This window comes from Peromyscus leucopus, chromosome 5 (genome assembly GCF_004664715.2).
Source record: "Peromyscus leucopus breed LL Stock chromosome 5, UCI_PerLeu_2.1, whole genome shotgun sequence".
Lineage (NCBI taxonomy): Eukaryota > Metazoa > Chordata > Mammalia > Rodentia > Cricetidae > Peromyscus > Peromyscus leucopus.
Window position 1 is genome coordinate 33,835,765 of NC_051067.1, and position 15,266 is coordinate 33,851,030.

General features: G+C 41.0%; 1 protein-coding gene across 1 annotated transcript in view; it reads left to right on the forward strand.

Annotated features, from left to right (window-relative positions):
* Positions 1-15,266, forward strand: part of Cdkal1 (CDK5 regulatory subunit associated protein 1 like 1) — a 571,051-nt gene that overhangs the window by 147,893 nt on the left and 407,892 nt on the right. Inside the window, 1 exon segment of the mRNA XM_037205851.1 lies at positions 8,461-8,557. Within this exon segment, the coding sequence (XP_037061746.1) occupies positions 8,461-8,557 (97 nt within the window).

The window sequence follows — 15,266 nt, forward strand, 5'->3', positions numbered from 1 at the left end:
CAGAGGTCTGCTTTCTCAGTTCCCTTCACCTGGGTCTATGACTTTTTTTTTCTTAAGTGATATGCTTTGAAAAGTCTTACCCAAACAGGCCTGTCCGTGATCTGGGTTGTTCAGGGTCTGTCCACCGTTGTTTACATCACAGCCACAGGTCTGCTCTCATGTGCTTTTGTCTGTGAGTTGCTGGGACACATTGAGTTATGATAATTAATTCTATTCCTTTGGTCATCTCAGTCTCTGAGGACTCAGACTGTATTGTTTATGTTTACCTTTTAAAATTATTTAGAGAGAGACTAAATTCATGGCCACTTAATTTTTTTTTAATGAGGCTGTGATAAAAACATAGTTCATTCCAGATTTGACTTACTCCACCATAACAATTTTCATATGACCATTCTGAGTGGAATTCTGTCATCTCATCCAGACCTTGTTCTTTTTTGTTTTTAGCTTCAAATTAAGAATTCTAAAATATCACTTGTATGACCATGCAGATAAAATTTTATTTATGAGTGAAAATACAAATAATATGTAGCTCTTTGCTTATTACTTTTAGTGCTAAAATTAGTTAACATTAGCCTGAAGCAATGTTGGCTGTATGTGTTTATGTGTACACTTGAACATTAGTAGAATATAGTAAATTATTATTGTTGTTCACAGGACAATCCATAGGATGAAATGGAGCTATTATTTTCACTATAAATGTCAACTCACCCTAACATTAGAAAATCACCCCAGGAACGGTCCGTGCCTGTGATCACCACACATGGGAGGCTATGGCAAGAGAGTTGCTCTGAGTTCAAGGCTACCCTACATTACATAGTGAAGACTAAGTTTGTTCACAAATGGTAGTAAGACCCTCATTCATCCAGAAAGCCAAACAAACAAGTATTTTTTTTTTTTTTTGGTTTTTCGAGACAGGGTTTCTCTGTGTAGCTTTGCGCCTTTCCTGGAGCTCACTTGGTAGCCCAGGCTGGCCTCGAACTCACAGAGATCCGCCTGCCTCTGCCTCCCGAGTGCTGGGATTAAAGGCGTGCGCCACCAACGCCCGGCACAAACAAGTATTTTATATAGGCAAAAATCTTTTTATCTTTATCCTTATATGTTTATGGCTTTGAGACATCAATGCCACCTTATCTCAGGTCAACTTAGTTCTAACCGATAGCATATGCTGTGTGGTATTGGGTCTTATTCATGCTTGGCAAACATTCTACCACTGAGCTGTTTTCCCAACCCAGTATATATAATCCTTTTAAAAATAGTTTTATTAATTATTTGAGAATTTTATACAATGTAGTTTGATCATATTCACTCTCAGCTCCTCCCAGATTCACCCCAACCTCTCCATCCCCCAGCTTGGTATGTTTTTTTAAATTTAGTAATCCATAGATTCCACTTTGTGCTGTCCATATACTTGTGAGTGTGGGCCCACCCCATGTGGCTCACACTTTCTACTTAGTGATTACTCAGCAGGTCTTGGCTGATTAGCTCAGGGTTTCTCATGTGCTGCAGCGCTGTGTATCATTTTTCATGGATACCTATAGACATTTTATTGCAGCTTTCCCTAGGGAGATAACAACAGTGAACCCAATCGAGGCACATTCTGAGTATGTGCTTTTCCAAAGCTAATTGGCACAGCCCCAGCTCCCTTTCCATATGATTCTGCTGAGCTTTACTTTCCTCTGCATAATGGACGGTGGTAATAATGAGGAAACCTGGTTTCAGTTATACATTACAGCATAATTTGGTTTGTTTAAGTCCTGTTGGTAAATGGTGAGTGCTGCTCTCATGACTGTTTTAGCTGATAATTTGAATTGATGTTAGGGTGAATTTGTCCATGAGCTGGCATTGAAATAGAAAAACTGACATTTAACCCCCCAAAGTGGATGCCGTTTTGCCCATTTATGTTGTCAAGAGGGCATTTTTACACAGAGCAGTGTGTGGTATTTCTGTCTCTGAAACCACTGTGCTTGCTGGGTTTGGAAGTGAATAGTAGCTCCCAGGTTTGGTCTTCTCCAGGTATATTGGCCACTGCTATTTTAAAAGGATCTGTTCCCCAGTTAAAAAGTTGCACTTAATTACAAAATGTTCTGATGCATGCCCTATTCTAAGGTCAAGCTAGTTGTACCCAACTGCTGTATTACTGTCCTGACGTTGTGCTGTAAGTGTAACTTTGTCGTTTTTAGAGAAGGAGAAATGGAACCAAAAGGAGAGAGTTGCAGATGGTGTAAATACTAAGATAATTCTCTGCAATATTTTAGTAACTCTGATGGATTTGATTTTTATCTATTGATTTAAGGATTCATCATAAAATTCAATTATAGATTAATGATACTGCATGAGCGTGTAATTGAATGTATTATGTATTTCATCTCATTGGACTATATTTTTTTACATTTATTTATTATTCATGCGTGTTTGTATGCATGTTCATATACATGCCTGCTTGTCTGTTTGTGCATGCGCACATGTGGAAGTCAGAGGACAACTTTGGAGTCTGTTCTTGTCTTCCTCTCTGTGTTGATCTCCTGGTTCTTGTCACTGTGCTGTGCGCTCCTAGTTGACAGCTTTCAAGCTTTTTGGCCAAGTCATTTTCCTCAGCTTCTTCTCTCACCACAGGAATGATGGAGTTACAGATGCAGTCCACTGACTGTATCAGGTTTATTTTGTGGATTTCAGGGATCTGAACCCAGGTTGTCAGGCTTGTGACGCAAGTGCTTTTACATACTGAGCCATTTGCCTACCCTCATGCAGTCATTATTTTACGAGCTGCAGTGAGTACAGTGAAGGTGCATGGAATCAGGCTTTTTATTTTTTAATGTGGAGAATTCAGATGAAGGCCTTGTACATGCTCAGTGCATACTAGACTGCCACCAGCTCGTGTGTCACTTTTGTCCTGGGAGTCATTTGGCCACATCACCATAGTATCAGAGTTTATTATATCCAGATAAACTTTAAGGAAATTACTGTTTGCAGTAACAGGTTTGAGTATTTTGATCGTCTGCACAGAGGGCCTTCTCTGCTTGCTCTTATCACAGGTGTTGGGTTCCTGTCTGCTGGATGCAGTGCAGACTGCTCACCACCCTGTAACACTTTTTCTTCTCATAAAGCATAAGGTATACGATTATGTTTCAATTTTCTCAATTACAATAGCATTCCATATTGGAATGGTGCAGTTATACTCCAGTTACTTGGAAATTGAATATCCCCATACATCCCTGAGTATATCTGTTTGGATCATTTTGGTTTTGTAAATTTTGGAGTAGCTTTTAATTTTACTTGAAGCTATTGGGAGGTCATGGCTTAGCTGTCCAAATTGTGACAGCAGTCTTGTAGGTTCACAGCAGCATTTATGCCAAGTGTTCTCTTCTCAACTGATTTTAGGATAATGAAGGTATCGTGGTTAATGAACTGCACCAGAATCATAACTCCTTAGTGGTTGTTTCTTAATTGCTTAATGTGTTTCTGTATTTCAAATGACTGTATGCCTGTACATCAGCTCATAGAATAGGAGTCCTGTCATGAGGACTTTTGAAGGCAGAGTCTTCCCGTAGGGTGGAGAGGTGCTTACTCTATACAGAAGCACACTATTGTGGCCCTCTTTTTGTGCTGTCCTGAGGAAGAGTCTCACATTTAAAGGTGTAAAATCTAGACATATTGAGTGACCTTTTCTTAATGGAGAGAAATTTTTGGGTAAAGTGCACATTTCTATGAATATTTTTGTATTAATACCAACTTTCAGAACGTGATTGAGGAATAAGAAAAATAAACATGGAGAATCCACAGTCTTCCCTGGCCTGTCTTTCTATAGAGAAAGAACTGTTTTTCTGCATACAGCTGTGAGTTTAGTGCTCTCCTATCATCAGACCAGTATCCTGCTCACTAGCCTTGGGTGAGTACAACAGTCAGATACTGAATTGACATTCTACTTGGAGCTTTGTACATGTCCGAGTGTTCTAGAGAAGAAACACTTTCTTAGTGTTTGTTACTGTGTTCTGAAATGTGGGACTTAGGAGTCAGGTGACCATGGAATCTTTTTGAAGCTCGGTTTCTTATCTTTGAAATAAAGGAGTGATACTTTGTCATCATTAGCTATCTTTGTGCTGCTGTGAATTTTAAGATTCTATACAAACTATTTCTTATGTTTGATATGCAGAAGAGGAGGTAGCTGCTTTATTTTTATTTTCTGTGTCACTCAAGTTAATGGTCTATGCAGGTGCATGGCACTAGTTTTATTTAGAAATATGTTTCAAGAATATATGAACCAGTATATTAAATTAACTTTATATTCATTAAATTTTTAATTAACATTCCAGTGTCACCTGAAAGGAAGACATGGTAATTCATACTATTTTAAACTTTCTTATGTTATTATTCTTAGCAGCATTCATATTTTGAAGGATAAAAGCTTTAAAAAATATCTCTTAGGTACATATCAAAAGAAAAATAACTTCACCTTGTATTAATGTGAACAAAGCTTATTAAAGAAAAAGAACAGACTGTAAGAAGGGAATGTTTAGAATGGGAACATTCTGAGAATCCGCATTAAAGATTTTGTCTCATCCGTTATTTTGGTCACATGTAAAGTGTGACATCAATATCCCATGGCTGGGCTGAGGTTTGGTTCAGATTGTACTTATAGTCTGTCCTGCTGGTTTGAAGCCAAATTCAGTAGCAGTTTGGAACAGTTCTTAGTAAGTTACTGGATAAGGCCTTTTCTGAATCTTCCCTCCTAATCTGGTGTTCCTCCCTTCTGAACCACCTGTTCTGGCTCGAGCTGTGGCTAGCACTGTCTTCCTGTCCTGCTTTCTGCTCATTGTCCCTGCTATGGCAGCTCTCTGCATCTTTCTTTGCCTTTGCTTCTGCCTCTCTCTTCTCACAGTTGCCAATAAAGGTTTCTCCATGAAGGCTTTTTCTGTCTGCACGTTGAACTTCGCTTTATGTCACCTGCTCTTTTATCGGCCACCGAGAGTTGTGTCCCTGGTGCCAAGTTGCTTATGGTTTTTTATATATCATCCTTAATTAACATTGTCTCTTGAATTGTAGGCATGGGTCTTCCTCATTTCTATGTTCCCCTAAAATCATTTTGTTTTATGATGATAAAGGATTTCATAAAAATGAAATAGGCATTTTCTTTAAACATTTTTTATGTTTATTTAACTGTTTTATGTTTATGAGTATTTTGCCTGCATGTATATATATGCACCATCTGCACACCTGGTACCCAAGAAGGTCAGAGGAAGGTTTTGGATCTCCTGGAACTAAAATTACAAATGGTTATGAGCCTCTGTATGGGTGCTGGGAATTGAACTCAGATCCTCTGGAAGAGCTACAAGTGCTCCTAACTGCTGAGTCATTTCTTTAGCCCCAGACATTTTCTTTGGGCATGATTATTGGCGATCTTTTAGATACTTGGCTGTGATTCTACATGGTATAGTGAAGGTTCTTAAAAAGCACAATGTTAACTGTCATGTAGAGTTTGATAATGAAAATGGAAAGATGTTTTCATTTGATAGGGAGTTTTACAGTCACTATAAAAATGTATTTGTTTGTAGTGAAGTGCTTATCCATCAAGTAATCAGGTGGCAGAGAGGGTTGACTAGTCCCTTGACTGTACTGTGAGTCAGCCAAGCTTGGATCTTTAACAAAATTCTTTGAGCAAGGGGTTTTAGAATTCTAAGTGGGAAAGTTTTATCAAAAAACTCAAGTTCCTGAAACAAAACATTTACAAGGGCTCCTGAGATAGCAAATTTATAGGTACCACAACCAGTCAAAATGTAGAGTGAGTGTGGAGCCCGGTCCCAATGGATGCATCTACAAAACACTCCCACGTCTAAGGCTCAAGGATCATTGTAGAAAAGGTGGTGGAAAGATTGTAAGAGCCAGAGGACCAGGGAGTTTGCTGTGAACTTATGTCTCCTAGTAACGCCAGAAGCTATACCCGCAAATACTCTTCTCATGACCATCCAAACCTGAACTGAACAAGGGTGATACTAATGAACATGCCTCAGCCTTACACAAGGACTACAAGCAAGTGAATAAAGCTGGGAGTGAGAGACATGTTCTCCCCAGACAGGACCACACCAATTGGTTGTCCACTGCCAAATGGTCAGCCCTGAAAACATACATGCAAGTAACATTGTATAGACTCAACAGGTTATAGTTAGGCATATATATAAAAAATCAGATACATACACACACACACACATATATATTCACAATAACATTTAATTAAAAAGGAAGTTATGAATTTGAAGGAGAGTTGGGTGTGGTATATGGGAGGGTTTTCACAGAGAAAACAAAAACAAGAAATGTTATAATTAAACTACAATCTCAAACCTGGTGGTGGTGGTGGTGGTGGTGGTGGTGGTGGTGGTGGTGGTGGTGGTGCACGCCTTTAATCCCAGCACTTGGAAGGCAGAGGCAGGTGGATCTCTGTGAGTTCGAGGCCAGCCTGGACTACAGAGTGAGTTCCAGAATAGGCTCTAAAGCTACACAGAGAAACCCTGCCTTGAAAAACCAAAATAAACAAACAAACAAATAAATAAATAGATTAAAAATAAATTACAATCTCAAAAATAAAAAAAGAATAGTAAGTTTATACTTATTTATTAACCCTTCTTGTACTTCTCTGAAGTTTTCAATGTGCCTTTTTATCACAAGGACCTAGCTCTACTAGTCCCAGTTTTTTTCTTCCTATTCTGAACCTATGCCCTGAAAAAGTTGTCAAAAATGACAACAGATATATGCTGGGTATGGAGACAAGTCACTTTTTTTTTTTTTAAGATTTACTTATTTATTATGTATACAGTGTTCTGCCTGCACGTATGCCTGCAGGCCAGAAGAGTGCATCAGATCTCATTGTAGATGGTTTTGAGACACCATGTGGTTGTTGGGAATTGAACTCAGGACCTCTGGAAGAACATCCAGTGTTCTTAACCTCTCAGCCATCTCTCCAGCCCACCACTTCTTGATTAGAGTCCAAAGTCATGCCCATAAACTGGTCTGCAAGTACCTTCACTTTCTCAGTTGCTAGAGTAGCAAGAGACCCGGTTTGGTGCATAAAATATGGCACCCAAGAATGCAGTAATAAGAACAGCAACAACTTCTAAATTGATGCTCTTGAAAAAGAGTTGAAGACATGCACATTTAATTTTAAAAGGAGCAAAAGATATAGTTGATTCTAGGAGGTTTAGACACTTGAGTCTGTTCACTGTTCTTAGTAGCATAAAACCAGTGTTGCTGAAAACACTGGATGAATGAGTGATACTCATGTACAGATATGCCCATTTACTCTTCAGTAATGAAATGCTTTGTAAAATTGCAGATATGCTTTTGAATCAACATGTCTACTTAGAACTTATGTGTGTTCATGACCATTTATTGCTGTGAAAAAATACTACAGGAAATCAGTTTATAGGAAGAAAATTTATGTTAACTCGGGCTGCCAGATGATTCTGTCAGTGGTATGTGGGCAGCAGCACAGAACATCATGGTAGAGCAAAACTGCTCACATCTTGGCAGCCAGAAAGGAGGGAAGAGGAAATTGGAAGCAATAGAGGGAGGGTCCAGGGACAAAGTACACCTCTCAAGGACATGCTTTCAAGGGTGTACTTGCTCCAGTTTGTCCTGCCTCCTAGACTTCTGTCACTTCTACATAACCAGTCTGTTTATGAAGTGTCTAATGCATTAACCCATTGATGAAGTCAGGCTTCATAAACTGATTTTCTCATAGAATTCCTAACTCCAGCTTTTGTTGCACAGGGGAGCAGGCTTTCATCTTGTCATCCTTTGGGGGTCATTTCAGATCCAAACTGTAATATTATGCTATGGAGTGTAGATTTCACATCAAAGTTTATGTATTTTGGAAATACTTTTTTGAAATATTCATGAATGTATATAAATAAATATGTGTACAAATATGTACATTATGCACGTGTATGGATGCATACATCACCCAATCATGCTTGCTGTGTGAAGGATGACAGCAAACACAAGAAACCAATAATTGTGGGTTGTCTAGGGCAAAGAAGTGGACAGTGAGTTTGGGAATTTCCAGGATATGGAATATTTTACCTTCTTCTCTCCTGTTGGAATTGTTCTGAACTGAACTTTATTTTTATATTAGCCAAAGTCTTAGAAAGAATATGTGAAGTTTTATGTGCATTTTTATTAACATTTTAAACACATGACTTGTTTTAAGACTTTGTTTGGAAACGATTTTTGCAAGTGGTTCATATGAATGTTGCAAATTCTGTATGTTTTTTTGGTAACATGATGATAATGGAAGGCATTAATAAACACATGCATTTAATGATGAATTTTTTTTTTTTTAGCTCATTGCCAGAAAATCCTGGTTTATATTAGATGGTCTTGTTAATTGGAGAACTTAGGTTCACTGACATCAATTTCTAAGGCTGTGTCAGTGAGCAGGAGAATTCACAAAGGTTTTGCTCACTGTTACAGAAAAGCTCAAGAGGAGAATAAGAAAATTGTCCTAGCCGGCTGTGTTCCCCAAGCCCAGCCTCGTCAGGACTACCTCAAAGGATTGAGCATCATCGGGGTAAGTGTGGACCTGACAGGTAAATAGAACATCATGTCATTTACTCATTTTACCTCTTCTTTCTAGTTTCTTTAGGACTTTTTAAAGCATACTGTCTTCATCTCCTCTGAAACTTTGTCCTGTATGTGACTTTTCACCCCAACAAATACACACAATACACCCCATGTTGTAGGTTACTCACAGAGAAACTAGCACTGCAAAGAGCCACACTTTGAGGTTTATGCCTTATAATGACCTTGACTTCATCCCCTGTTATTGCTCTCTAAATCCTACCAAATTCCCCGCCTTGCTGAGCTACCCGCTCAGCTCATCGCTCAGCTCATCGTCCCCAGTATGTAAATGTAAGTTTTTAGAAAGCCCTGTTGTGTTCTCCCACCCCTGGGTCTCCTCTTCAGTGTGGCCCTCACAGCACAGCTCTCTGCTGCTGCACACAGTCCTCCAGGATCCCATCTCTGGGTGCTGTGCTCACTGTGTACTTGTTGCAGTGTCTGTCTTAGCATGGAATTAGGTTCTGAAATGTGATGGTACACATAAGCGGTTTTTTTTGTGTGTGTAAAAAACGCATGGCTGCAATGTAATTATTCATCCTTTCAGCCTGTCAGCCATGAGTTCAGCCTTCTCACCCTTTTGACAACTGTGTGTTTCTCTACGCATGCACACTTGAGTGCACACAGTAAATGTTTGTTGACTGATTTGACCAAGAAAATTTCCCTTTTATAGTTTTGTTCTTTTGCTTAACTATTGGGCAGTCAGTTCTGAGAAGTCCAGAGACTTGTCTGTTTGCCTTAGTTCACAAAGTGACCCAGTGCAGAGCTTCTTAAACTGTGGGTTGTGACCCCATAGGTGCGCAAATGAATGGGATGGGGATGGTCATGAAAAATTGGGCAAGTGTGAAACATTTCTGAACGCCTACCAACTAAAAAGAAATTCGAGTCACTCTAGCTACCCTGCAGTGTCTCTGGCAGTGCTTGCCTGTGTTGTATCATGTGACTTCACTGTAGCCTTGGTTCTGAGCACATCTGTGCACTTCAGACTGAGCATGCTGTCCGGTCCCACAGTGCCAGTGAACACCTCAGTCCGAGCTGCCTCCACTCAGATTCCAGACCATGAGCATTGTGAGCTGCAGTGCCTTTACCTTACTGTACATACAGTGCTTTCTGAACTTGCAGAAAGATGGTGGCTGAATTGCAGAAAACAAAGATGTTTGTCGTTTCCCTGCTGTAATTCTTCAGGATCTGTCAAAGCAGACATCTTTGCATTGTGTTGTTTAGACAGGCAAGCCCTCTGTCTCATTAGTATGCAAACTCGCTTTCATTTTCAATAAATGATAAAATTATATGCTGATGAAGTGTTTTAAAATTTTTCTATTGTTGCTGGGCAGTGGTGGTGCATGCCTTTAATCCCAGCACTCAGGAGGCAGAGCCAGGAAGATCTCTGTGAGTTTGAGGCCAGCCTGGTCTACAGATCCAGGACAGGTACCTAAACTACGCAGAGATACCCTGTCTTGAAAAAAAAAAAAAACAGAAATAAACAAATAAATAAATAAATAAAATAATTTTTTCTATTACTTATTGTCAATAAATGTTTGGTTTATATACTTATTTTATAATGTATATCTTTCTTCTCAGGTTCATCTAAAATTATTTTAGGCAGTCACAGTGGAAAATGTATAAGAAATTTGCCTGAGAGTATAATTGGATTCAGTCAGTATTTCTTTACCACATGGTGGCAGTTTTTTCTTCCTGCCATTTGACTGAGTATCTGCTCAAGAAGCTTACCAATGATTTTGAAAATAAGGCTTTATTTTATATAAGGGCAGGTGAGGTGGTTCAGTCGATAAGGGTGTTTACTGTCAAGCCTAATGTCCTGTTTTCAATCCCTAGAACTTTTAGGATTAAATACTAAATAAATTAATGTTCAATACTAGAATGCAACTAGAAACCAAGGAATTCCTTAAGAAATGTTGCTTTATCATTCTACCCATTGGCTTGTCTATCAGGCTGTTTAGGAAAAGGATAGCCTAGATGCGTGCCAGACCGGGACCTCTGACAGTTGAGTGCCCTTCACCTGGTCTCTAGTGACCCAGGTGTGTGAGCTTCTCTTCTAGCCAGTCGGCAAGTTGTCTTTGCGGTGGTCATTGGCTCCTGTCAGCTGAGCTGCAGAGTGGACGCTGACTTCAGTGGCTCAAGCCTGCGTGTTCCATATGGCTGTTTTACTTCTGGCTTCAACATTGAGTGTTTCAGCTGAGTGTGTAGTGACCACTGGTGTTGGTGACTGACACAGTGGACCGCACAGCTGGGGGTGTCCCTGTCTCCTCAGAAAGTTCTATTCTCAACAGTTGGGAGGTGTGAGAACAGCACTTTTCATTTGCTTTAGGTGCCAATGTGTTGGTTTGTTTCCTCTTTGCATGTTTAGTTATGAATCTCAAGTCTTTTCTGAGAGCAGCGTATAATATTTTTATGGGCTGTTTGAAAGTCCCTCATCAGAATGACTCATTAATACTATTTATGAATTGTTTGCTCACCAACTCCTTTCTTTCTTGTTGAGAACATATGGAGTCAGTAAGAGAACATGCTGCATGTTGTGCCCCTCCACCTTCCTGTATATTTATAATTAAATGCCCAAATGGTACAAGATACTGTTTTACTTATTTTATTTGAATTATATTCTATTGAATAAGCTTTTGTGTATTTGGGGCTATAATTTATGGTGCTGAGAATAGCTTTCCTCTTCTCCCAAAGAAAATTCAATCTATTGTGCACTCTTCAAGGGGATTTTCGGTCTGTTTTTGTCCAGGGTGTTTTCTCTGTCCCCTCCTCCCACCTGCGCTGATTTTGGCCTAACTTCCCCCTTTCTCACTCCTGCCTCTTGTTGTGGTCTCCACTCTCTACTTTTCTCTGCTTTATTTTCTCCACTGTCCTCATCACTGAACATGGACATAATAGTTTCCCCAAATTTCATACTGTGCTTCTTTTCTGCTTCTTTGTAATTAAGTAAATGATCACTTTCTGATTCTGTTTTTATACACACCTCTCACTGGGCCTTTGTCCCTGGTGGTCGCAAAGCCCTGAGGTGTGCAGTTCATTGAGTTCTGAGGTCCTCTCTGTCCTTAATCTGCGTGCTTCCTCAGCTGTTGTTTTTTTCTGTAATGACCTTCACAGTAGAACATTTGGCTAATTTCATCTTTTTGTTTTTAGATGTAATGGCTTATTTGAAATAAACTTCGTGCACCACACAGCGCATCCAACCACAGCTGTAATCCTGTGGTTTGCAGTTTATTCAGAATGTGTGACCATCACCACACACCACTGTCAGAACACCCTTCACTCCGGGAAGAAATACAGGGCTCCTTAGTGCACCTTTCTATTTGCCTTGGGCTCATCTATGGGCAGTCACCAACCTTCTGCCCCTCTCAAGTCTTGTGTTGTGGACTTTTCATCTAATGGGATTGCACAGTATGAGGACCACTCTGGTTTCTCACTGTGTGTAATGATGTAGTAGGTCTCATTGCTCCTATCCCTTTTATGACTTAATGTTTCATTATCAGTTGGTGGATATTTGAGCTCACATCCTTTGGCCGATATGAATATTGCTGTGAATACTGCTTTGTGCACAGGTTTTTGTGTGTATAAGTTTCATTTCTGTTGAGTAGATTTAGGACTGCTGGATTATATGGTAACTGTCTTTAACAGTTTGAAGAAGTGTCAGACTCTATTCCAGGCAGCAGCAGCAGCTGTTCACAGCTGTCGAACAGGCCCCAGGAGCTGGGACCCTCCGCCCTATGGGGACTAGTGTTACAGCTCTCTGGTGGCTAATGTTAAAACTCTCAGGCCCAGGTCACTTGAGACCTTTGCCTTTAAGGCTTGGCAACTCTTTGAACTTGTTCACTGGTGGAGGCTAGAGCTCTTTTGCTCTCACCAGCTGTCTGTCTGTCTTCAGTCTCTGCTCACTGCTCTTTCTTGCCCCCCCCCTTGTCATCCTTCATTCTCTCTCCTCTGTTCTCTCTGGTTTCTACCTTGGCCACTCTGGAATTCTTCAGCCCTCCTCCCATTGCCGTGGCTCCTGCTGGCCCAGGGTCCGCAATGCCTTTGTCTCCATTGCTGCCGTGCTGTGCTTCGGCTGCCTTCTAGCTTCTTTACCTCACACTTTACTGATGAGAAAGATAAAAGTAGGCAATGGAGTGGTGGGAGAAGCATTTAATTCAGGCTAATGTATCTGAGAGCAGCACAGACGGGAGCCTCCTGACCAACAGGAAGTAGGCTGCTTATATGTCCTGAAGGCAAGGGTGTTTGTACAGCCAGGGCACAGTTATTCTCACAAGTTAAGGTCTGTGTTTGTGCCAGTCACAGACTTTCTGCTGGGCTAGCAGGGGAAGCGCTCGGTGAAAATGGTTGCTAGATTTGAATTGTGATGGTAAGAAGTTTGGTGTGAGATGGTTAAAACAGTCATGTCTGGGGCTTTGCCTTCTGGAGCTGGAGTTGTGCTTTGGTGGCAAGCAGATGTGGTTGCTGTGCACTTTTTTAAGGCCTCAGTGAAGAGTTCTGAATAGTTGGCACTGCAGCTGGCTGCTTGACTCAAGGCAGCCAGGGCACCAGGGAAGGATCTAAATTGTCAATTAGTGTCTAGACCTCCATTATCGTAGCCTAAAGGAAAAAACAAATATGGTGCAGGTACTTCAGTAAATGCTTAACATCATTAACATTAATTCCAAAGTAGCTAACGATAATTTAACAATGCTTAATTCCTGCTTCAGTGTCCCAAAGAGTGGATCCTTCTCATCTGCCTCAAAACCACCATTCAGTGCAAGGTTCTCATGGTCCTATGGCTCTGTTTTCCTTATGGAGTTCATAGTTTAGCTTCTCAGCTCTGTAACTGATAACCACCACATTACACTGCTCTCCTGGTTCCTTATTCCATTTGTGTACTTAAGATCAACATTGGATTCTGTCCGAACCTTTCTATTTCTAAGCATGTAGGAAAACATTCTTGCTCTGGCTCCATCACCAATTTATTTCATGTTTTTCTCTTTTATTTGCTATCTGCTGCTCTCAAATGATACCTTGGTTATTCATCCATATAACAGCACGCAATTCGGCCATGTCCACTGCTTCTTACCTATGTTCAGGTCCCAGACGATCTGCGTCACTGTGTGTGTTGTGACTTGCACTTCCGCCCATGTCAAACTCCAGTGGGAATCACCCGCATGCCACTTCAGCATGTGTTTCTCTAAGCAGATGCCAGCCCTCACGTCTCTTCATAGGGACTCAATAGCTGAACCCACACTCATTAAAACCTCCTACATTTTTCCTTCTCTCTTCCCTTCCACTATATATTGGCACTACTTATTCATATATCTTCCAGGCTTCATCTGAGCCCCAGTGCATAGTCAACCATTTTCTTCCATTTCCTTCTGTTCCGCATCTCAAGTCTCTCCATGCGGTATTTGTTTCACTGTGGTATTTGCTAGACCCCAGGTGCATGCCACCTGACTGAGAGATGGGGTGAACAAACTTCGGATCAGTCAGTTTACCTTGAGGAAACCTAATCTGCTCGTGCAACCTCTGCCAGAAATAATCTCTAATTTCAACTAAGAATTTTTGCACATCCCTCATTCTCTGTCCGTCTCCATTCCTCCCATCTTCTCTTTCTCACTTTTAGCAGGTGACCTTGTTTCCTTTTGAAAACCGTGGAGGCCAGGGGATGAGTCTCCTGTGCCCTCTGCAGGAGTCCCTGCTCTGCGTGCCATGCTTCCTACTCACGCTTGAGTCAGTGGAGACTTTCCATTCCAGTCTTGTTCTTCCTCTCCCTCTTCTCTCCCCTCCCCACTCCAGTCTCCCTCCCCAGCCCCTCCTGCTTTCTTTCCTTCCTGCCTTCTCTCAGATTTGTGACTGTATGCCTGTTCTCCAAAAGAATGGATTTCATTGTAACATTTTCCAACATGTATATAATATATTTTGATCATATAAATCCATCTACCACCCTCTTACCTTTACCCTGTTCTGTTCTTTAATAGGCCCTGGCCTTTAAAACAGTCTCTATTTTGGCTGGGCAGTGGTGGCGCACACCTTGGTTTCAGCACCCAGGAGGCAGAGGCAGGAGGATCTTTGTGAGTTCGAAGCTACCTGGTCTACAGAGAGAGTTCCAGGACAGCCAGGGCTACACAGAGAAATTCTGTCTCTAAAAACTAAAAGAAAAAAAAAAAAGTCTCTATTTTGGCTTTTATGCTGTCAACCTTTTGTTTTTGTTTTTTAAATTATTTGTCCCTTGCTCATATAAACCCTCCTTTCTCTTGCCAATTGGACTCCCGGAGTTCCACCTGGGGTTTGGCTGTGGGTCTCTGCATCTGCTTCCATCAGTCACTGGATGAGGGTTCTATCACGACAATTAGGGTGTTCGGCCATCCGATCACCATAGTCGGTCGTCATCTCAGACACTCTCTCAACCATTGCCAACAGTCTATAGTGGAGGTATCTTTTGGGATTTCTGGTGACCTCTCTAGTACTCTGCTTCTTCCTATTCCCACAGGGTCTTCATTTATCATGGTATCTCTTTCCTTGTTCTCCCACTCTGTTCCTGATCCAGCTGGGACCTCCCACTCCCATAAGCTCGCTTTCCCCCAGTGCTTGCCCTTCATTAACTCCCCTTGCTCCAAGTTTGCTCATGTAGATCTCATCCATTTCTCTGTTGCTGGGCAATCCCTGTGTCTTTC